The sequence below is a fragment of the Festucalex cinctus genome, chromosome 12 (assembly GCF_051991245.1).
Source record: "Festucalex cinctus isolate MCC-2025b chromosome 12, RoL_Fcin_1.0, whole genome shotgun sequence".
Classification (NCBI taxonomy): Eukaryota; Metazoa; Chordata; class Actinopteri; order Syngnathiformes; family Syngnathidae; genus Festucalex; species Festucalex cinctus.
The window spans coordinates 2,180,301-2,203,497 of record NC_135422.1 but is presented as its reverse complement, the minus strand read 5'-3'; the positions used below and the strand labels follow the sequence as shown (position 1 = coordinate 2,203,497).

At 39.6% G+C, this 23,197-nt stretch overlaps 5 protein-coding genes and 1 non-coding gene across 8 annotated transcripts; 3 read left to right on the top strand and 3 right to left on the bottom strand.

Moving 5' to 3' along the window:
- Positions 1-1,806: 1,806 nt before the first annotated feature.
- On the top strand, positions 1,807-6,366 carry syf2 (SYF2 pre-mRNA-splicing factor). Its single transcript, XM_077538095.1, has 7 exons — positions 1,807-1,882; positions 2,176-2,274; positions 2,623-2,748; positions 3,328-3,445; positions 4,270-4,360; positions 4,951-5,049; positions 6,036-6,366. Exons 1-7 carry the CDS (start codon positions 1,808-1,810, stop codon positions 6,199-6,201), a joined length of 774 nt encoding a protein of 257 aa, XP_077394221.1. The 5' UTR covers position 1,807; the 3' UTR covers positions 6,202-6,366.
- Positions 6,367-8,031: 1,665 nt separating this feature from the next.
- On the bottom strand, positions 8,032-12,122 carry rsrp1 (arginine/serine-rich protein 1). The gene is made up of 5 exons (XM_077538094.1): positions 11,927-12,122; positions 10,691-11,187; positions 10,430-10,608; positions 8,954-9,028; positions 8,032-8,387 (listed from the first exon to the last, which is right to left on the bottom strand). Exons 2-5 carry the CDS (start codon positions 11,172-11,174, stop codon positions 8,229-8,231), a joined length of 897 nt encoding a protein of 298 aa, XP_077394220.1. The 5' UTR covers positions 11,175-11,187; positions 11,927-12,122; the 3' UTR covers positions 8,032-8,228.
- Positions 12,123-12,566: 444 nt separating this feature from the next.
- mgst3b (microsomal glutathione S-transferase 3b) lies at positions 12,567-13,747 on the top strand. Its single transcript, XM_077538096.1, has 4 exons — positions 12,567-12,802; positions 12,921-13,043; positions 13,276-13,348; positions 13,435-13,747. The coding sequence occupies exons 1-4, from the start codon at positions 12,677-12,679 to the stop codon at positions 13,533-13,535; spliced, it is 423 nt and encodes a 140-aa protein (XP_077394222.1). The 5' UTR covers positions 12,567-12,676; the 3' UTR covers positions 13,536-13,747.
- A 764-nt stretch (positions 13,748-14,511) lies between these two features.
- Positions 14,512-19,094, top strand: tmem50a (transmembrane protein 50A). 3 transcript variants are annotated; one of them, XM_077539457.1, is made up of 7 exons: positions 14,512-14,712; positions 15,245-15,350; positions 15,950-16,062; positions 16,218-16,285; positions 17,338-17,430; positions 18,278-18,338; positions 18,434-19,094. In XM_077539457.1, the coding sequence occupies exons 2-7, from the start codon at positions 15,249-15,251 to the stop codon at positions 18,477-18,479; spliced, it is 483 nt and encodes a 160-aa protein (XP_077395583.1). In that variant the 5' UTR covers positions 14,512-14,712; positions 15,245-15,248; the 3' UTR covers positions 18,480-19,094. The 3 variants fall into 3 exon arrangements, with proteins under 3 accessions (XP_077395583.1, XP_077395585.1, XP_077395584.1); XM_077539459.1 differs by lacking the exon at positions 14,512-14,712 and adding an exon at positions 14,782-14,805; XM_077539458.1 differs by lacking the exon at positions 14,512-14,712 and adding an exon at positions 14,997-15,020.
- Positions 18,832-22,587, bottom strand: rhd (Rh blood group, D antigen). The gene is made up of 10 exons (XM_077539455.1): positions 22,443-22,587; positions 21,968-22,154; positions 21,715-21,865; positions 21,266-21,413; positions 20,515-20,687; positions 20,307-20,444; positions 20,106-20,233; positions 19,951-20,030; positions 19,755-19,828; positions 18,832-19,178 (listed from the first exon to the last, which is right to left on the bottom strand). The coding sequence occupies exons 1-10, from the start codon at positions 22,585-22,587 to the stop codon at positions 19,152-19,154; spliced, it is 1,251 nt and encodes a 416-aa protein (XP_077395581.1). The 3' UTR covers positions 18,832-19,151.
- A 477-nt stretch (positions 22,588-23,064) lies between these two features.
- trnap-cgg (transfer RNA proline (anticodon CGG)) lies at positions 23,065-23,136 on the bottom strand. The gene has a single exon. It is a non-coding gene; the product is annotated as a tRNA-Pro (tRNA).
- Positions 23,137-23,197: the final 61 nt, after the last annotated feature.

Sequence of the window (23,197 nt, the reverse complement as noted above, 5' to 3'; positions counted from 1 at the left end):
CAAATGGCTTTTGAGAAGTGTTTACGTTTGTCAGTGCGTCGACTCAGCCCATGAATATGATCCAAAGATATACTTGTGCTTTTTTTTAAGGTCAAAAACACATTTTCTTGGTAGGATAATTTTCCCTTTTTCTAAACAGACTTTTCATTTAGCACGTGGCTGCATACTTGACCTTTCACGCATCACTGTACAACATTCAATAATACACATCTGTCTAGTCAGTGGATTTGAAGTCAAATTGACTTCAAATTGGAAAAGTCAAACAGATAGCCCAGATGCAATTAGAACACACAAAGACATCATTGTAGAAAATGTAATATGAGTTTATTCGTTTAACAGTATGTAAACCACTACATATTATGTGCACGTTCAAATGAATAACGCACAAAACAACCCAAAAAAAGTGTGCTGGAGCCGATACCAGCTGACTGGTCGAGGTGGAGTACGCCCAAGATTGGTCACAGTCAATTTCAGGGCTATAGAAACAAACAAATGCTTTTAATCAGAATTTATTTTTAAGGTTTTCATTTAGTACTCATTATTCAAGAGGAACTTCAATCCAATGTTTGTATTGCACACGTCACGTAGAGGGCACTATTTTTGTTCCCAGAGCAAGTCTGTGAGGATGGGTGGAGTTTTTTTTTTTTTTTAAGAATTTTCGTAGACTTTGTGCTAGTAGAACTGGGTGTAATAGGCGTTTGCGCCATTGTGTGCTTTTGTGGGATGGAGCAAAGCTTTTTCGCGGTGTTGTGCCGCAGAATACATCCTTGCCCGAAAATGCACCCCCTATAGGCTTACCTATTTTAGAATTGGATGCTCATAGTTGCCTGAAACTCACTGTGGTTATAGTCCATAAATACACAGTGAAAAGCATTCCACACTGGGATGAACACAACTGGTTTTAAGGTGGGAGTACGTTTAATGGCAGCCTTATAATGCGCGATGGAAATGGCGACCACAACGCCATACTACTCCCACAAAATTATTCACCTACTGAAGTAATTAAATGACATTGCTTTTTTGGCATGTTTAATGCATTTAACACAGCGAAACGAACCAGGTTTTTCTTATCGATTGAAAAAGGTATAAACATCAGGCAAGGCAAAAAAATTGATTGATGACACGATTGTTTGAGCTTTGAGCGCTCTCTGTTCCACGCCAACTGTTCGGAAACTCAAAGCTTTGTTCAAATGTGCCGTTTGGTTATTCAAAGTGCCACAAAATAGAAGTGCTGGAGCGTACTCCACCTGTGAGCGTCAGGCAGTACAGATTGAAACTGTTCAAGCATGAGCTGGTGAATTTGAAAGGGCCTTGACCCACTTCGATCCTTTGGCCTCGACAAAATGGCTCTGAGAACATGTGCAGAGATACTTTCAGGCTGCTCATCTCGGCAAATCAGCTCCCCTCGGTACTACATCGGCATACGCTTGTGCACAATGCCATACAATGAAAACAAGAGAATTGGAAATAGTCTTTCACAGGCAAAAATATTTTTGGGTGACTTTCTTCAAATGTGCTTTATTGACAGCACACGTTTGGCACGGACAAAGAATGTAAAACTAATGAACAATGGTTATGAAACAAGTACGTTACACCTTATTTTCAATGTCCATGCAGTGCCTTTGATGGGAAAGTTGCCCTTACCAAAATGGCCGCCATGTAGGCGAGGGCGATTAGCCGACAGACAGCTCGCTTACTTTTTTTTTGTTTTTAATTTTACAAACATTATTGAAAACAAAAAAAGCATGTTCGCGTTTTTAACCGGTGTTCATATCTGTAGAATAACGTAATGTATAAAAATAAGTAAATGAGAATTTGCGCAACTTCCGCTGATTCCGCGCCACAACTTCCGGTACTCTTCGTAATGGCGTCCGACGATGAGGTTTGTTTTTACCCTAATTTTCATGTAAATTCAGTTTAATCTGTCAAACCACTCGGTGTTTATATTGCTGCCGGTGGACCTTTGTAACGATACTGTCTATTCTCTGACATTATATGTTCGTACTTGATAATCATTGTTACAGTTTGGCGTTGTGGCGACGTTGCTATGCTAATGTCTTGTGAGCTAACGTCAAAATTAAATCCGCAAGACGCGTTTAAGTTTTGAATGATCTACAATTTAATGACTTAGTGTGGAGTTATTTGATCTTTTAATTGTAACGTTGTGACTTCCAGGAAACGAGTACACCTACCGAGGGAGAGCAGACAGAAACCTTGGCGTCTTCGAAGAGAGAGGACAGACTGCGAAAGTTCCGGGAGTTACATTTTAAACGGGTAGAAATACATTATTTTACAATCATTATTTCAGTCTATCACAAAATAGCTATTGTGTCTCGGTTGGTCATATTTGGCGATCATTTAAAATGCCGGTCTGATATTTAACAAACCAGATGTATGTGATTATTGTTGTAAACTGTACAGTTTTTTTTAAATTCAGTTTAACCTACACTCGAAGCCTAAAAGCTTGAAAATCTAAGTAAGAAACTGGACTTGTAAACTTGTATAGACATATTTTAAGTCTGCCAAGCTTAGAAAAAAAATGAATTTGACCTTCACCGGGGACCTTAGTGCGAAACAAGCATTTTATTACTATACTCTAGTATTCTGTATCCTTGTCCACAGAATGAAGCACGCAAGCTCAACCACCAGGAAGTTGTTGAGGAGGATAAGAGGCTGAAGTTGCCCTCTAACTGGGAGGCTAAAAAAGCTAGAATGGAGTGGGAACTTAATGAAGATGAGAAGAAAAAGGTACGTAACACTGAGTTCTCCCATGGGCCTATAAAAGTCTAAACACAGCCAGGTCCACAAATATTGCAACTTCAACCCGGATCTGTGGATCTGTTGAAGAAAATGAACAAACTACAAAAAGTGCTTGAGTTCAGACTTTCAGCTTTAATTTGGCTGTATTTATAGCCAAATCAGGTGAACGTTGTAGAGTTAACAACAATTTGTTTTGTATATATGAAATTTTCAACTTGGAGCAGCCATTTGCTCTTCGGGTTTGTCTTCAGCAAGTGAAATGCATGCTCAATTGGATTCAGGTCAGAAAAAAAATCTTTTGTATGCTTTCGCTTATTTTCCATCAGCACTGTGCAGTGCCGTCCAATTAGTTCTGAAGCATTTGGCGGAATATGAGCAAATAATATTGCCCAAAAACACGTAAGAATTCATCCTGATGCTTTTGTCAGCAATCAGATAATCAAAAACTGCAAGGGAGCCAGAGTTAGTGAAAGGGATAGAATTATTTATGTTTCATCATATTAACACAGACCAAAGATCTGTCTTGTCTTCGAAACAAGTTATTTCTTTATTTTTTTTAATTGTAAGGAATGCGCATCCAAAGGTGAAGACTACCACAGAGTGAAACTTCTTGATATCACGGCTGATGATGCAGAGCGGTGGGAGAGAAAGAAAAAGAAGAAGAATCCTGACATGGGATTTGCAGGTTGGATCGATTGTAGGGTTATTATAGTTTTGGAATTTTTCATTTCAGTTTTTTCTTAGTTTTCAGGGTGGTTCTGTTAATTTTTATTAAGTTAGTTCTTTAAAAAATGCCTGTTTCAGTTTAGTTTGTTTGTTTCAGTATTAGTATTAGTTTTTTTTTTTTGTTTTTTTAATGTGTATTACTTGTGCGCAATATTTAAAAAAAACACCATGGGAGCAACGTCATCTTTTGGTGCTTTTCTATTGGCTGCTGCTCGATGACGTCACTTCGGTGTGACATACTTTCAAACGTCATTATTCCGGTTTATGTCAAAATAAATCTACTAAAAATCACGTTTAAAATCATCCTCTAAGGCTCATGCATTAAATTAATTACCAAAGACTAAACGAAGGACGTTTGCTATAATTATAGTTAGTTTTAGTTAAACATAAAAAGTAGTTTCAGTAAGTTTTCGTTTTTATTTTATTTCGGTAACAATGTTGTTTTTTGAATTTTAGTTTTAGTTTTTTCACCAGTTTTAGTTAACAAAAATAACCTTTCATGGCACCTGTTTTTCGATACCCTCCCTTCTTACTTTGACCATCTCCAAACATTTTGCTTTTGTTTATTTTATTTGAACCGAGTCAAATGCCATTTTTAGCATATGTTGCGGGCCACTGAAAAATGGACGGTGGGCCACAAATGCCCCCCCCCCCCCACCGGGCTGTAGTTTGGACACCACTGGTTTACACTGTAATCTACTCAGGCTTTCTGTCACAAATGATCATCACAAAATCTTCAGGAGAGGCTATTTCTGGAGAACTCTCACAAATGTTCCAACCCAGGTTATGCTGAGGCCCAATTTCGTCAGTATCAGAGGCTCACCAAGCAGATCAGACCAGACATGCAAAACTATGAGAAACAGCGAGAGGAATGGTGAGTAAATAACGTCCAATGTTTGCATTTGTTCAGTAAATATTGTAGTTGTGTCATGGATGGGTTGATACAAATTGAGCAAAAGATGACCTCTGGCCATTCTTGATTTTGGTGTCGCTGATGAAAAGACCCACGAGAATGATATATGAGCACGTCTCTGCTATTATGACCATGTCTCGTCAAACATAATCAATCCGAAGGATTTTGCTTGGCTTAATCGTCTTCGCATTCATCACATCACATGTGCACAAAAGTACATCTTATACGCGAATGACTGTACCCCAGTTTTGCCCCGGGGGATCGTTTCATCCAAACTCGACACTGTCGTCTCAAGAATTGAAACTCTGAATGTCTGGCAAGCACGCGAAGGTCAAGGAAGCGCCCGCAGGCTTGTCTTGCCTTGAAATGTTGCCGCGTGCACAACCGTGAAGGATGCACCGACACATTTTTGCCCCGAGCCACCCGACGGTCTTTCAGCCAAATGACCAAGTTCACAATGGCCGTATAGAGAAGCCAGTTGGAAGTATGCGAAAATGAGGATTAGCTACGGCTCTGGATTTCTCATTTCTTTTGGCTCTTTTCCCCCGCAGCGGTGACGACTTCCACCCCACATCCAACAGTTTGATCCACGGCACCCACGTCCCTTCCGAGGAGGGCATCGACCGCATGGTGGAAGATGTCGAGAAACAGTGAGTCGCAACATCACAATATTAGTGCCAGTCCTCCAAAACAATATGGAAGTCACAAAAATGTCATGTTATACTTTTAATGAACACACCGCCATACAAAGAAATTAGCTCATACTAAAAAAATAAAAAAATAAAAAATTGTGCTTTTGTACATTACAGCAATGCATATCAATAACCTACAATCTCAAACAACACTTAGCATTGAAGCACTTACTTGCTAATGCAAACACACATTGAGTTGCTCCACATATTGACTCGGTTCAAAAGCAAATTACGTTCCCCTTCATCTGACCATTTGCGCGAGTGGCTTCATCTAAAAACAGGTCGGGGTCTTGAACAAGCAAACGGCCACAAATGAAAGAATGCATATTATGTAATCATCAGGCAACGGAAGTGTTGATTTCTTCTTTTTTTTATTTTTTTGTAATGTAATGTGTCTTCATTTGGTACAAGTTCCCATTTGTGTGCATATAGCGCCGTCAATACACTTGCCTGAGGATGAAACCTTTCGGTTCTTTCAATCATACGTCAGCAGCAGGTTACTTTGGTTCACCACATACCCAAGTGCAAAACACTGCTGCTGCCCTTTTCAAATCGTTTCAGATTGATCAGATTATAGTCCCACAAAATTCCTTTGGGGCTTTTTTTTTTTTTAATGCTTGTTTTGGTCACGCAATCATGCACAACTGCTCTGTTGGCCAAATACATGTAACAAGGCAGGCCTGTAGGAATGTTTGATAACCATTCGGCAAATTGTGTATAGAAGGACTGTTTGGAAGGTGTTGACGCAGATTTGATCTAAAACAATAGGATGGGGTCAATTGAGTTTCCAGTAAAACTTGTGAAGTGATGATCAGGAGGGTTTGCCTGATTCAGTTAGTTCGTTGAACACCACATTTACTATTGTAACTCTTGGGACCAGACTTGGGTTTTAACAGCGATTTGTGGGATCAACCACTAAGCCGTCGTCTTTTTCTGCGATGCAGGATCGAAAAGCGGTCCAAATATAGCCGACGAAGGGCCTACAACGACGACGCGGACATCGATTACATTAACGAGAGGAACGCCAAGTTCAACAAGAAGGCTGAACGCTTCTATGGCAAATACACAGCAGAGATCAAGCAGAACCTGGAGAGGGGCACTGCTGTCTAAGTCATCAGTGCTTGAAATGAAGTGTTGCTCATCTTTTGATATACGATGTGTATCGTTTAGCTGTGACGTATCCGCTAAATGTAATGTTTGTACAATTTAAGAATACCCTTTTGCAGTATCCTCACCCTTCTTTTTAAATAAACCACAGTGATCCTTCAATCGAGAGCACGAGTTAGTTGTTTCTTTTTGCGTGCGTGGTCTCATGACGGTGACATTTTGAGCGTGAGAATTAACTACCATCAAGACACATCGAGCCTTGGGGCTTGTCGGCTGGCAAATGCGAGCTGACGAATGTGTTTGATGTAGGTGCACAGTGGTAAGGAGCAACAAGAGCGTAATTCAATTCATTATCATCTAGCACATCTCTGTCTGACCAACTTGCCTGAAGCAGCTTACATGAACCAGGAGAGCCTTGTGACTGGTGAGGAGATTAATGGCAGGCCATTCCCATGCACACCCAAAATACCTCCCCCGACTCATCCAAGGCTGATGATGATGGCACAGTGCCCTCTACAGGGGCACACTGAATGACATGGAGTTTTATTTGCTTACAAGATGTTATTGAGATCAGTGGTTCTCAATATTTTTGCCACTAAGTTACACCAACGTATTTGTCGTAAACAAAAAAATTAAGTGTGCCATAATTTTATAATTCCATTAAACAACCTTGTCTCAAACTCTTTAAGGCTGTATTACATGTTTTAATGATTTTTATTTATTTTTTTATTCCCCGCCACAGATAATGGCCATATACTGTTTCAGCTGCGTTGCTGCAGTTTTAACACAAAATCATCAAATTCATTAGCCTTTATTTATTTATTTATTTTTTGCTTTTATGTGGAACTTTTATTACGATTTACCTTAAAGAATCTGAAGTACACCTCACTGGTACTGCTCCCACATTTGAAAAGCACTCCTACTGAAATTTAGGGAGGCTTCATTACAGTAAATAGCATGGGATAAGTCCATTAATGACCCTTTATGCTCCACTTTGCAAAAAAAAAAAAAAAAAACATGTTGGCAACTCGGCATGCTGCACTATTGAAATCTTTTTATCTGCCGAACAATAAGGCTAGCAATGTAAGATTACGTTGAGCAGTTAGTTCATCAGATGAGAAGTGATAAGTCACAAGGGAGGGAAAATGCCAAAAGTGTCAAATGGCACGCAAACTAGTAAATGTGAGAAAAGAGCGACATTTTGTGGACATGACCGAAAACTGCAATAACAACGCTGAGTAAATTAAACGGGCAGTGCCACATGAAAAAAAATGTCACTTTTTTTCAGTATCTGGAAAACAAACAGGCTGGCCTGTAAGTGTCCACGCTTTTGTTTTACTCAAAACGATGGGTTTAACTTTTTTTTTTCTTCTTATGTACAGAAACTTCAGACACCAATAGAGACAGACACAAAACAGTTTCCATTTTTCTACTGAATACAGCAGGGTGGAAAATTTTAACATTTTTGATTTGCCTGCTCTCGGCTCCACATTGAACATAAAGATGGTTCTTTATTTAACTTCAACTAATACTGCAGTTGCAGATCATACCTGCACAACGTTCAGTGGGACGTTGGACCCCAAGTTATGATACAAAAACTGTTTCAGTTCAGCATTATTCTTTGGCTATCTTATATGAATTGTACTTTTGATATCACACCTGCAGAGTCCTGATCTCAAACTGATAGCAAGTAAAGTACTTTTTGGCAAGACATTGCACCTGCAAAGTATCTACACTACGGTGTGTGCCTTTATTCATCTCTTATTTTAGGCTGTTATCACCACCATTGTATTATGCAAAAATAAAAGCGTACTGTTGAAAGAATTGACCAAGTTTATTTTTGTCAATAAATACTTTATTTGAACAGCAAAAATACAGGTCTAGGGGAAAGAAATTATCCCACCTGAATGATTTCTTCACTTCTTCCAACTTAAAACATCTGCAAGAAAACATCACGATGAAACGACTGAACATATGTACAAAGTATTCACAATATATGCAGTGTCCTTTTGGTTGTGCCCCATTCCATCCTAGTGTGACTTGTTGCGCACTTGTTTGCGTGCCCTGGAGGACTGGTTGGACATGGCTGGGATCCAGTTGCCATAGGGCTTCCTGCTGTCATAGCTGTCCACGCGAGCTGTTACCTTAACACCAGATGGCGCCATTGCGCTTGGTTTTGCCACACAATTCTGGGGAAAGATGACAGTTTAAAACCTTGAGCACTCAAAACATTTACACCAAAGTAGCATCTGGGGGTAAAAAAAAACAAAACAAAAAACTCCCTCATTTTTCAAACTTTTTACACCAAAGTAGCATCTGAGAGGAATTTTTGATTTTTTTTTTTTTAAATCCACCCTCATTCATTAAAATATAGTAGCGTAGGCCCCAGTGTTTGTCAAAAATAATTAATATCTGATTTAAAATTGCATTTAATATTGTATAATTGGGCTCCACTATAATCATACAGTTTGAAAAATAAAATCTGACTTTAATATAGGAAAATAAAAAGCACTTCAATAATGATCCCAATACTGTACTGCACAGTTCAATACAAATTGTAAATTTTTGAAAGTTCTCATTCCAATACAAATTTGCATACAAAGTTACATACACCTGAACTGTAATTAGCCAGTGATCTTTTTGCATAACACAAAAATGAGCCTGCATTCCACACTGAGAATCGCTATGTTAAGACATGCAAACTGTCAGCTTTGTCTTAAAAAAAAAATAAAAATAAAAAAACGTGGTCGCTTACATTGATGCTGAAAGTGATGGTTTTGGTTTTTGCGGCCATCTTTGGACTGGTGATAATGGCCTCTGCTTCGGTGCTCTGTTTCAAGACAAGAATAGCACAACTAGTAAGACTTTAGTAGGACGAGTGTTGAACGTTTTGCTTGTTACTCCATAGTCTCAATCTAGCTTCGGACAATTCTTTTATAGAAAGCACTCGTACTGCAGAAAACCACATGCACATTTACTCTCACTGTTGTCACAGCCAACTCCTGGGCAGACGCCTCATGTACCAACTTATCTTTGGCATATGGAGACGACTTCTTCATCTGGTTCTAGTTCTCTTGACAGGCATAGTCATTATAAAGCACACGCCCGATCTCCATCAGCAAGTGGTGGATTCTGCTAAATAACGATGACCCATTTCAACTGCAAACCATAGATACATTTGTCATGTCAACACAGTACTGCCTGGAGAACGCAGTGTATCAGTCCTCCAATTTGCTTGTCTTATGTGTACAGTTCTGTGTGTTTCATTTACATATGTGCTAATCCAGGTACAGAATAGATAACGCCGTGTGTGCAGGACAAGAATCATCAGTCAACCTTTCACGCAAGTCACATGACAGCCTTTTATTCCCAGGTGCCGGTGAGTGCAGGCCACTGTCATGTTATCTATGAAGACAGGAATAAATACAGAAAGTATGTGCAGTCCCTCAAGGTTCCAAAAGGTCAACACAGGAAATACATCACAAAACACTCTTGTATTGATTGTCTTTAGAAATGGTGTTGCCTTACACATTTCAGTTGGATGGTTGAGTAAAGTTTCAAATATTTTGCCAGTGCAACTAATGGCAAACTGAGTCAAATCACCCATTAAAATCATGATACTTACGCTGCATCTATGAATGATATACATTCTAATTTTATTTCAATGTTTCACTTCTTCCTTTGTGTCTTACAAGTATTTTGGCTGACACAATGAGGGGAGCGATTTTCTTCAAAAGGATTTATATGGACCTTAGGCTACGTTCACACTGCAGGGCATGATGGGCATTGCCATGCGAAACAAATGCACCGTCTGTGTGTCTCACCACAAATGTCCACTTTCATGATTCCTGTTTGGGAGTTGAAATCAATTGAAGTCAAATATAAATTAACACAGTTACTCGAAAAAATAAATAAAAATTTACACACTCCCACCTACTAAAGCATAAATTGATGATTTATAGGCACTTACCAAAGCGTTCAAACGACTGATAAATATCTCACATATATGCGAATACAAAGAGGCCAGGGTCTAATTTAAAAGAAAATCAGTTTAGGGTTGGGGGAAAATAGTTACATGTCGCATCTATGGGCAAAAAAAACACACACAAAAAACCCAAATTGGAATTCACATACAGTGTGAACATAGCCATATTATCAGTTACACCCTCTACAGTGCTCTGACCAATCCTAATCATGGTTGTTAACACATTTAACGGGGGCTAACACCCACCTGTGACAACGTCTTCTCGGGGTGTGGTCTCACCCTTGGCTCAAACTCGGGTAGCTCCCATAGGGGCTCCTCCACCTGCTCTGACAGGATCGGTTTCACACTCTCTGGAAGCTCCAATTTCCCCACTCCCAGCAGCTTCATTGCATTGGTTTTTGCAGCTTCGAGAAGTTCTTTTTTATCTGAGGGAAAAGCAAGCAACGCTACAATTAGTGTGCGTAGTATTTTCAGGCTGGAGGTATTATTTTTTTTCTTGTTCATTACCTTTCAAGCTCAAACTGACTGAACTTCCTGAAGAGCTAGAGGGGCTTCTATAGGATCTGGACGGTGATCTGTTAAAACGATACTGAGCCCGTCTGTATCTCCTTCCGGCAAATGAAGACCTGGAGCGAGACCTGGAACTTGAGCGTCTGCGGTGCCCGTAGTACCTGTCCAGCGAGGGTGAGCGGCTGTAGGATCGAGAGTGGGCCCTGTGGCGGCGTCCCCTGCTGTGTCTTCGTTGGCTGCGACAGTGGGAATGCCTGTGGCAGCGAGGATGAGAGCGGGACCTGGAACGAGAGGAGGAACCACTGCTGGATGACGAAGACCCGTGACGCCCCCTGTCGCTGCCAAAAGACGAGGAGGGGCTGCTTTCATAACTATTCCTGGAGCAGTAGGGCGAGGGGCTGCTCTGAGTAAAAATCCCGCAAGGGTCATCACTCTGGTGAACATGAGCCATTGCTAGGTGAGAGTCTTCTCCCTTGGTCATTGTCTTGCACAAGCTGAAATGACAATAAAACATGGGATTAAGGACATTAAACAGTTTCCCATGGTACATATTGGGTTGCCTCATTCACACCCCACTCCTTCACTGTTTTTTTTTTTTTTCTATATATATTTCAAGTTGCACTCTTCGCGTGACATCTACTGGACTAAAGGCAGAGATAATCGCAACAAGAGGATGTCAGTACTAGTACCACAGTTTGCCATTTTGTTGTTCCTACTAAGCAAAAAGTATTTGCCTGTGAGTATTGTTGTGCACCTACTATGTTGTTGTTGTTGTCCATGTGTTTTAAATAGCTAATATGTATTCAGACTATAAAAAAATATTGTATGTAGTCGCTCTATATGACGGATTTTCACTGGTTGTAAATAAGTTATCTCACCACGACAAACGGGGTTGTAAACAGTTTTCCACAATATGTTTAACAGTAGTTAGCAGGAAACAAGTAAACGATTTGGTTTTGCACACGTATGGTTTATTACTTGGCTGATTGTCCAGCCCACGTGATCTAAGGCGCTGTTACGTAACGAAAACGTACTGGAAAATTCCAGTTTACGCAAGCTAGCATTAGCTGTAACTCGAACATGCCATGCTTCCTTTGTTCTGACAAGTCTTCGGCTACTTAAGACTAGCATACAAAGCAAGGAGTTTATACACACAATTACTAAACATCGTGAAAATACCACATGAGAAATACAAATGAATAACAATTTAACAACATAATTTGAGGCTCTTACCAGTGTCGCTTGAGTTGAAACCGTATCAGGGTAACAAACAGACAATATGGTCGCCTTTCACAAGCTGATTGAGTAATTTGGTTGTTATTAAATATCTTTTCGGATTGTTAAATGCCTGCGACCAATCCCGTTGTCGTGCTGCCGTTAAAATGAAATCGACTCGGTGGACCAACGAGTTTTACTGTGCTTCTGGAAATTTCCAGTCACGTGATTCTCCTCTCTGACGCCCTCTCCTGGCGATATGTTCGAAAGCGTTCAAGACTCCATGAACAGTTTAAAAAAAAAATCTTTTTTTTTTTTTTTTGCTTAAGCATGAGGACGTTTATAAACATTTCAACCATATAAAAGTTGTCTTTTTACATTAAAAAAATTAAAGGCTAATATTGGGTAAACATGAAACGCTGAACTGTGCAGGCCATTACGTGCGAGCTGAATTCATGCTGTGATTTCGTGCCATTACGTATTAGTGGAATCAGTTAATAATGTGGGGATGTAAATATTACAAGCTGTGTTTGTAGCGGCTTCGACACGCAGCAAAATAAACGTGCCATTGCCTTTTTGGGGAAATCTCGCGATAAGGCATATTCGTTATGCAGATGCCTCGCGATATCTTCTGCACAAAGGTTATGTCATATCTCGCGATAGTCATAGACCCAACTTAAATAGCTGCGCGAGCGCGATACCTGTTACTCAAAGTCATCTCTGATCGTTTTTCTGCGACCTGGAAACGAACCTAGCGATTGTTCAGAGATGGATATTCTGACTGTTTTGCCCTCCAATTTTGGATATGTCATATTCACATACCTTTACAGTTGGATTATGCTGTCTTATCTAGCTGTAAAAGTTGGAGCAGCCAGGAAGAAGTATGGTGTTAAGGTAGTGCGGTTTGCATTTCAGCGGAGTAATCGACGAAATATTTAGCGATTGATGATTGAGTTGGCGTTTGTTGTTGTTAATAATTTTCAATAAAATAATCGTGTCCTGTATTTTACAGTATCCAACAATGTACAGTGACAAGGAGCAAGTGTTCAACTGTGTCCAGCGAGCCCATCAGAACACACTTGAGGTGTATCCGCAATGGCTCGTTTTCCAGACCATCGCAGCCCTCGTCTATCCGGTATGCTTTATTTTAATTCAATTTCAAGATACAGTATTCTTCAAAATGTTTTAAAAAAAAAAAAAGAAAAGAAAAAAAACGTTAGCCTTGTGGGATGAGCGAACGTTATCTTTGTACTCTGACATGATGATATAATGATAACTGCTACAGGAGCCAATAGCAGTGTCACAATGACGAAGCACATTTTCAATGATCTGGATTTGAATGTTGTTTGTTGATTATCTATCCTCAGTTATCAGCGTCAGTGCTCGGGGCAATTTGGGTGACCAGTCGACTTTCCTATGCTTGGGGATATTACACTGGTGGTAAGTCTGGAAAATAGGGGAAAATCACTTATTTTCTTTTTTTTAATTGTACGTTAAAATATGGAATGCTTTGTGTTTAATTACAGAACCTGCTAAGAGAATGAACGGTGTCTATGGCTACATTGGATTATTCGGAGTCATCGGTCTGTCCATATCTGTAGCCTTGCAGTTGCTTGGAGTTTTTTGAAGTCGTTGTCCAACAGATTGTTCTTGTCTTTCCCGATGGGACCTGAAATGTTTGCAATTATATAGTGGTATGTTTTTACATGTATTAATTAAACTACAAATGTTACTGAAATTGCATTTCATACTCAATTTCAATGTTTTGATTACGACTAATATAATTGTTATGAGTTGAAACCTGTTCTCTGGCTAATACAATTAAAACATTAAAATGTTTGCCTTGTGGTTTGTTGTTTTGTCCAGTTCATTGTATTTTCAGGGCATTAAATCGATTGCAATTTGCCTGTTTTTGAGTCTCATCCAAAGCAAGCTCATCAATTCGGATGAGCTAGTGGTAAAGGCTCCAAGTGTCATATTCTCTAACAATGTTTCTCAACCATTGTGTTGTAACAGTGTAAAATTACCCAATGTCATTATTTTTGGTAAAACAAATAAAATAATATCCATCTATTTTCTATGCCGCTTGTACTATTTTTCAGAAAAGCTGGCAAAAAATAGTTTTGTCTATGAGCTTGGTTGCCATGGCATAGAGTGCCAATTTCTCAATTATCCATAAATCTGCCTTTGTAAATATACAGTGGAGCTGAGTCATAATTTATTTTAAAGTAAATATAAACGTGGAATAAAACGTCACAAGCGAAATAATCTATTTAGCATAATAACCCACTCTTATGATTGCTCTTATGGTTCAGAAGAGACTGCTGAAGTCCTCGTGTAACTCACATGACGTCTCACAAAGCTCTTCAAAGAGAAGATCGTAAACGACTGCACACAAAAAAAAATCCCTTTTAAATTGCGAATGACTCCGCCCACTGCTTAAACTCACGCATATGCAAAAATCATTATTTAAAACTGACGAAAACGGAAATCACAATACTTCAATGGGAGGTTTAAAATGGTTGACAGTTTTAATAGCTTATACGGTGATTAAAATTGACAGTGTATGAATAATATTAATTAATGGTTCTGGTTTTGTTAATTGAAACAATTGTAAAATATAAAATATTTTGTGTTAAAACAATACATTTTATTATGTCCCATAACCCTTAAAGGCACCAATATCAATAGCTGCTTAGTGTTCCTCTTAACCGTGTAGGCCAACTGCGCATGCGCATGACCGAGCTCTCGGAAGCAAAGTCGGCCTGATCCAAAGGGTCCACATCAAAAATCGAAAATAAGAGGTACCTACTCATTTGAAAACGACTTTAGAGTGTGTAAACATTACGGACGTATGCGTTTTCCCGTAACATCGTCGCTGTCTCGTGGGTTTTACGGTCGGTTTTAGCGACGTCTTAGTGAGAAGGCACCTTAGAGGAAATGTTTGCTAGTATCAAAGCGACGAACAAAAGAATGCTACGACACAGTAGTGTTCATTTCCACTTTCTAGCCGACTATTTGCGTCACATAGTTAGTATACGTGTGGGTGATTTGTTATCAAGTAGGTGTTAGATTTGCCAATTTCTGTTTCACATTTCAGGAGGACGAAATTGTTAGTCCTTATTTTGTTGCCTGAGTTGGGCATCATCCCCTTACAGCAGTTGCGCACTAATGTTGCTTGTGTTTTAATTTGATATTTTATGATGTCACGTATTGGTCCAAACCTATAATTCTTCATGCTAAATAAATAGCAAAGCCAATATAGCTGATAGTTCCTCTAATATCGTGTTTAGGTATTAAACTATTGTTGTTGACGAGCCGTCCTTCCTTTTCCAGAGCCATGTCAGGATTTCTGGACGGGATTCGGTGCGGAGAGTGCGACTGCAATGTGGACTGGTCTGAAAAAAGAAACACCGTCGCATCTATAGCTGCTGGCGTTCTGGTATTTAGCATTTTTCATGTTCCTTAATCCTATTTGCTTATTGTCCAAATAGCCAAACCATAAAGTCCAACCACAATCCATTGACACAGACAGAGAGGTATTCCTGTGGCAATATATTTATTAATGCATTGTGTTGGTAGCAGTGCTTCCATAATTGACAGTGAATTCTAGCATGTTTTGGTTAGCATATTAAGTTGTGCCAGCATCTGCCACACCTTTCTACTGTTTCGCGCTTTGTCACAGCAATCTTTAATCCACGTCCTTACAATGGGTCCCGAATGTGCCCTTGTAATTTGGGGGGAAAAAACAAAACAAAACATAAAGCCAGGTTGGGTGATGATGGAGGTTGCTTCTTGGCTAGGAGCTGTCGGATGGCCAGGGCATTGTGTGTAAACGAATAATGGTGAAGCACCCCCAAGTTGTGCTGAAATAATGACCATTGACGCAAATATTCAATTATTTGAATATGTTAATTCAATACTCAATTAGTTGTTAATTCATCGATTAATTTTGTCACCTCTACTTGTATGTTTTGTACACCAGTCTTAACACAACTCAACCTTTCACGTCTTTGTTTTTTTTTCCTTCTGCCATTGCAGTTCTTCACTGGTTGGTGGATCATCATAGATGCAGCAGTTAAGTATCCAGATGAAGCGGTCTTTCCCCATTCTTATCACACATGTGGAGTCATCGCTACCGTGGCTTTTCTCATGTAAGGCTGGGTTTACAAACACTTTCGAGTCAGATGTATTATTTGGTCTGAGGAATAAGTTCTGAGAATGGATCTAACGGTCTAACATGCATGCGAAATGTAAGAAAACATTGTGTTGTTGTTGCTAACACTATATTTTAATTTGTTTTGTGTAGGATAAATGCTGTATCAAATGGCCAGGTGAGAGGTGACAGCTATAGTGAAGGCTGCATGGGGCAGACAGGTATGTACATGGGCAACTTGAGCTAATACACATCAAGAAATCCAGTACAAGCGCTTTATGAAAATAGGAGAATGATGCTGAATTACATGAGATGAATTTCTATTTTGGTAATTAGGTGAATGAGGGAGTCAAAAATATTAACTTCTCAGTATAATGCTGGGATACTTTGTCTCCCGGTAGATTAATGATACAGCTAAGTTTCATCATCATTCACAAATCTATTTAGAATTGTGGAGAAATCAGCTTGTTTTAACATGCCCTGGTTGATCTCTTATACTCTGCTGACACCCGCTGGCCGTTTTTGTAATAACTACCATTGCTTCAACCGTTCTCTGCAGTAGAGAGGCTGCATCAAAGCCTTCTGTATGCGCTAGCATAAAAAAAAACAACGTATAAATACATCTTTGGGACACTTAAAATAGATCGTATTGATACGTTTTTTGGGAGCAAATTAGTTAATATAAAGCCAGTATAACGGCTCCATTGTTCACTATTTATTGAGCAATTACTTGGCGGGCCACTAAAGGGAGCTCCTCGTAAGAGTGGCGGGGAAATGGACGGAAGTCTTCAGGCGAGGAAGACTCATAAGCTTTACTTTACATTCATCTGCCAAGCAACTGACTCACTTTTGCTGAAAAATGTGTATTATATTTTCTATTGGAACATTTTAAAACATTTGATCTTTCGGCTATTTTAAGCACACCATTTCTGAGGAATATTAACATTGATTTAATTTGATGTAATATTTAATTTTATTTATTTACTTTAGTAATGTTACACAAAAAAAATTGGGTTCCACTCGGTGATCGGTCCACGCCGCACAAAGTAACACCAGTGAGCTAAAATTCAGGGCTAAAAAAATTCTAAGCTACGTCATCATCGCCAGCGACAAGCTTCAGATAGCAGAACTATTTAAATTATGCATGTTTATCTTAAATGATTTATCTTTATCTAACGTTGCAGCAGTTGAGTTGATGATAATCCTCGCGTTCCAGTACGCCAAACACGCAGCAGTCAAGCAGAAGCCCACCCTTTGTTATCTCTCTTTACAGGCTCTCGTGTTTGGCTGTTCATTGGCTTCATGATGTCTTTTGGATCCCTCATTGCCTCCATGTGGATCCTCTTTGGAGGTTTTGTAGTGGCTCGTAAGTAACTGAGTTTTGTTCCGATCGGGTAATCTCAAATGAATTAGTGAGTTTTCTCGTACAATGTAGTGACAAATGATCGCACTCCCATTGTTAAAAAGAAATCAGGTACCCAAATACAGTCAAACCTCGGTTTTCGAACGCTTCTGTCCTCGACCAAATCGGTTTTCGACCAGAAAATTTGAGAATTATATGTTTCAGAAGTCGTCCAAAAAAATCGGCTCTCGACCAAACTGAAAAAAGCCGAGCGTACCCGAACGCAACTCGCTCGGGAGAAAAAGCTGAGCGTACCTGAACGCGACTCACTTGGGAGCCGAGCTAACTCGAATGCCCAGGATGCTTCCTCCGCAGCACATTCGTGTTCAAAGTTCGCTCGGAGCAGACCCGTTCATTGTTATTTATGCGAATCTGACTTTCTTTTTTTTCTTTTTTTCCTTCTTTTTTAAAGTTTTGCATTGTGTTTGCAATGCAATGCAATTTGCCCCTAATCATGGGTCCAATGAAAGCAAGTGCATTTTGTTTTTGTTTTTTTCATCATTTTAGATAGGATATCTTCTATTAAAATAAAACAGTGTCTATTTCTACCCTTTGCTATTTATGGTAAACAGTATGGAGTGCAGTTTATGGTGTAAAATAGTAAAAAAAAATTAAAAAACTTGGAAAAAGTTTTTTTTTAGACTTGAAACGGATTAAAATTATTTACATTAATTATAATGGGAAAAATTGTTTCGGATTTCGAACAATTCGCTTTTGGAACAGCCTTCTGGAACGGATTATGTTCAAAAACCGAGGTTTGACTGTATATGTCATTTGAAATAAGATTTGTGTTTTTCTTCTCTCTCCTCAGAGATGCCAATTGTGTACCCGGGAATTGCCATTTTCTTCCAGAATGCATTCATTTTCTTTGCGTAAGTCAGTAGCCCGAAGCCATCACGTTAATACTTCAGATGTCATATTTTGCAAAATAACTGACACCATGCTTCTTTATTTTTTTTTTATCCAGGGCCCTGGTGTTCAAGTTTGGACGTACAGAGGATCTGTGGCAATAACTGACTCCCAAGTGTGTCTGTCCATCATTGTTATACTGTACACTGCTTTCTTTGTTGTTTAAGACAATATGCTTCAGGCTTCAGTGATTATTTATCACTTTATATGTAGCCTCTGTAGCGTTCAGGATTGACTTATTTAATTTATATTTGTGTCGCTGTTTTAAAAGGCTAAATCGTAACCAAGCACAAATCCCATTCACAGATTGACTGTTTTGAACTGTGGCGCATATTTGGAAATGTGTGTCTGCCCTGTTGTTGAAGATGGTATAAAACTTGTGTATACTAGGTCCAAGGCTCTCCCATCCTTTTAGGTAACCTGCCAGCAGAGTGAAAATAACACATTTTGTGATGTAAAAAAAAAAAAAAAAAAACTGAGGGACCCACCATGAAAATGCATACGGAAAAAACTCGCCATGTGAGATTGTATCTCTGAAATAATACGAATTGAGCTCTGAATCTTGTGATGTAGATTTATTGCAAAATGATCATGCTCTTGCGTAGCTAAATTGAGGTCTGCTAGATTTACTTACTGTTCAGCCATTTCTTAATGTTTGTACAAAGGGGCCAGGCTTTGGTTACCACAACATAATTAAACGGAATCATTCTCAGCAGGAATCAGGTTTTGCAATTCTTTTTTTAAATGTGTACAATTCCAGGGTCGGAGTCCTCAGGTCACTTGCGAACTGCAAGATGCTCAAACTGCAAAACATCATTTTGTTGACTTGTCTTTGAGGTTGCACACACATGAAACCTGATCAATAATTATTTCTTAAAGGTACAGTGTGTTATTTAGTGACATCTAGTGGTAAACTTTAATGCAACAATTTTTAAGCACGTGCACTACAGTACCTCAGAGAGACCACACTTTGCAAGCCTACCACCAATTAGGCCTACTACAGGCTGTGAAAGGCACTATACAAATGAAGGTTCCTTACTAACAGAACATTAATTATTGGCTTGAGTGAGTGAGCAACCTGGTGATCAGGGGTTAGCCGGAGAGGCTAGCGAGAGCAAAGAACAGGGAGACTCGAGCCCGAATCATGGTACTCAGCGACACGAGCTGCAAGCACCGCCAGAGGCCTTTGGGTATCCGTAGCATAAAAATGTCAGCCTCCTACAAGGTGTGGCATGGTCTACAGGATGAGTGTTGAGTGTTTTGTTTTTTATGAATTATTAATTCACCTCTTGATGGCACTAAATTTTACACACTGTGCCTTTAATATATATATATATATATATATATATATTTTTTTAATGTTCTCTAACTTCTCTTACCTTCCAGAAAGCCTGATCATCAAAACATTTTTTATCTTGGGGTGGTCTCCAGATGTCCCACTTTAGTAGTACCCCTTTGAACATATCATAGAAGTGAGTAACATTCAGATGAAGCTTTCCATTTTCTTTCCACATTTTGAGCATATTTTGTCCAGAATTTTACCAAACTACTTACAACTCCACTACATAATTGTACCTGTTATGATCCCAATGCTCAGGCTTACAGCTATCGTGATGATGAGAACACAAATGTGAAATACGGCAAACCGAACCGCCCTGTAAATGAAAGACCGCTTTACTCGCATATTAACGCGGGTGTCCAAACGTGACATTGTAACGAAGCATGTTTACGTTGTGTGATCGTCACACTGTCGAATCTGCAGGACCAGGTGTATCAGCCATCCCAGGAGACCAGGCAGTCCATGTGTGCTGAGAACACCACAGGTGTCATGGCACTCGAAGGCAAACAGCATGTGGTTCTGGTTGGTAAGATGTGGTATGATATTTATATACATTGATGATAAACTGACAGATTAACACGTTGATCACCACCTTGAGGTATTGGAATCCAATGGTTGACAAAGCAGCCGCGGCCAATCCAGTTGTCATGGCCTCCCATGGGTGACGTATCGACGGCATGGAAACCCCGACAGCAACACCGCCAGCAAGTATGCATGTCTGAAAATGGGCCTAATAAAAGAGAGATAATATAAGATCGATGTCTGTGAAACTTCGAGTCCAAACAGTCGCTTCAACGTACTGGATTGATTTTTCCCTTCGGACTGGAGAGTGCGGACACAGCCACAGATGCTACGGCACTGACAGCCAGGGCCAGGTAGGTGCTGCACACTGCCCACAACCTCCTCTCGGGAAAATTAGGGTCCGCGAGGATGGAGTTAAAACTAGGCCAAAACATCCAGAGAAACACAGTACCTATGGAACCGGAATGTTAGCACTTAGAGGTGTAAAGAAGGGGAAGAAACGTGATAACGAACCCCTGACACTGAGTGTGAGTGATGTTATACTGTAGTTCTTCGAACCTTGCTCTCGCAAAATGAATTCTCGCGGTATTTGTGAGTTCACAAACTCAGGAGAATACATCTTGTACCGCTCCCGCTGATAACCCCTGTTTGTGGTTCGGACCGATCACAGATCGAGCGACATTGTGATTGGGGGCGGGATATGCAACTGTGACGAAACCAGGAAGTCATCTAACATAGACGAATGGACGCTGCAATTAATTCTGTTCTCGCAGAATTATTTACCGTTTCCTTGTTGAATGTTGAACAGCGGGGGTGCTTCATTTCTAGCTGGTAGATGGTAGATTTGGATTCAATGGTATACAAATTAGTGCCTTGCTCAAAGGTCAAAGACCCTTCGGTCTAAACTTGGATTCTTTACCACTGGACAACAGTATGTCTGAAATAATACATGCTCTTTCTGGGTTTGTACATCAAACAGCATTCGAAGCCTGTACAGTATGTCAAGTTCACACATAGCCAACTACACACCCAACATGGAGAACAATCCAGTTTTGCGGTCCAGTTTCTCCTTTTCGAATCCATCTTCTGATTCTTTCCGATAGAGGATCCACGTCAGCACAAGACCAAAGAAAGCTCCAAAGATGTGAAGCACCATGATGCAGTTCAAATGCCGTACCTATAATCATGTTGTGCAGCGATTATAAAAGATGGATTAGCCTATAATTTATACGGAGCCCCTAAAGTGACATGGGAGAAAATAAATATATATATACTGTATATGTTTCTTGTCCGGGCGAGAAAGTTTCTTGTCTGGACAAGAACCTTTTCTTGTCCGAGAAAGTTTTCTTGTCCAGACGAGAAAGTTTCTCGTCCAGACGAGAAACTTTATCGTCCGGACAAGAAAACATTTACTACGGTGAAATTTTTTAAAGGTCTCATCAAGAAGTCAGTGAAACAAAAAAAAAAAACTCTCTTACCGGCAGCAAAGTCTGCAGGAGCCACTCATTCAGGACAAAGCCAAACACCTCCAGCAGGGCCATGAGAATTAGGTGGACCGGATTTGTTTTGCCTTGCACAGCTCCAATTGAGATGAGAACTGAAGCTGTGCACATCTCAGCAACCACCAAGCTATGTACGGGATATTCAAATGCCCATTGCATTATGTTTCTGATTTGATCAAGCAGTATATATATCTTTATATATTTGCTAAATTAATCATAGATACATTACCTTCTCAGGTTAATTTTAATCTTCCCTGTGTAATACCAGGACTCAAAGCCGTTGAGTATGAGTGCCCACTGGGTGGCAATGACAGCTATGAGAAGGTTGAACCCTGAACTACTGCAACCATAGCGTACTAAAAAAGTGCTCAAGAAGCCAAAACCCAAAAAGACCATCACATTCAAATCCTGGAACACTAGGGGGAGAAAAAAGAAGAAAAAAAAAAGGTTAAAATAGTTTTTAATAGTGGCCCACATTGCAACACAGCCAGAACTTACAAGGACACCTTTCATGTAATTTCATTTTGATTTTTCACCACAAGGACTTGAAAAATTGTTTCTCAGTAACAAGTCAAGTACAAATGTGTAGTTCAGACCCTGCCGAAACCGTTGCATCATTTTCAGGCATTTGTTTGCTTTTGCTTGAGCGAAAATATCTAAACATTTTATAAGATGTCACTATTATAACGTTTTAGGTGACGTACCTGGATAAAAATTGCCGAATGTAATCCCATTCGCGTTGTTCTCAATCTCAAAGTAGAAGTAATACGCAACAATAAAGCCCGCCTGTAAGAAAAGCAAAAAAGGAGCCAAACGAGAACGCAAACTTGGGGCGTATTTAGGAGCCATGTTCGATCACTTTGCACCAGAAGACGCATGCATGCTTCACTCTGATGATATGAAACGGGGCACGGCCCACCGTGCAGTTATTTTGTTATCATCTACTACATGAGCAGTGAAAGAAAGTAAAAGCCCACTTCAACCTATTGAAATGTGAAAAAAACAAAACAAAACTGAAATTTGAATCTTCTCTTCATTTGAGTATTGGAAACAGAAAATATCGTTTCAATGGTAAAACAATGTGCTGCTGCTAGTAAGACTTCAAAAGAGAGTATATGTATTTTGTTTTATTTGCTACCATGCATACAGAGGAGGCTGTGCTTGAAAGTTTACATATTTACATAACCTAGGCTGTTTTGATATTTTCAGAAGTTGGAAGTTTTAGATGTGCATGTAAATTTTGCAATTTGAAGCATTTTTGTGTCATAAAGAGACATTTAGCTTTTGTACATTTACAGTTATGCTATTGATTGGTGTGTAAAACGAGGGCTCGTCCGGGAGTTGAACCCGGGACCTCTCGCACCCGAAGCGAGAATCATACCACTAGACCAACGAACCACACAAGAGTGAAGACAACCCCATTCCTTGACATATGTGGCCCATTTGAGAAAGAAATTTG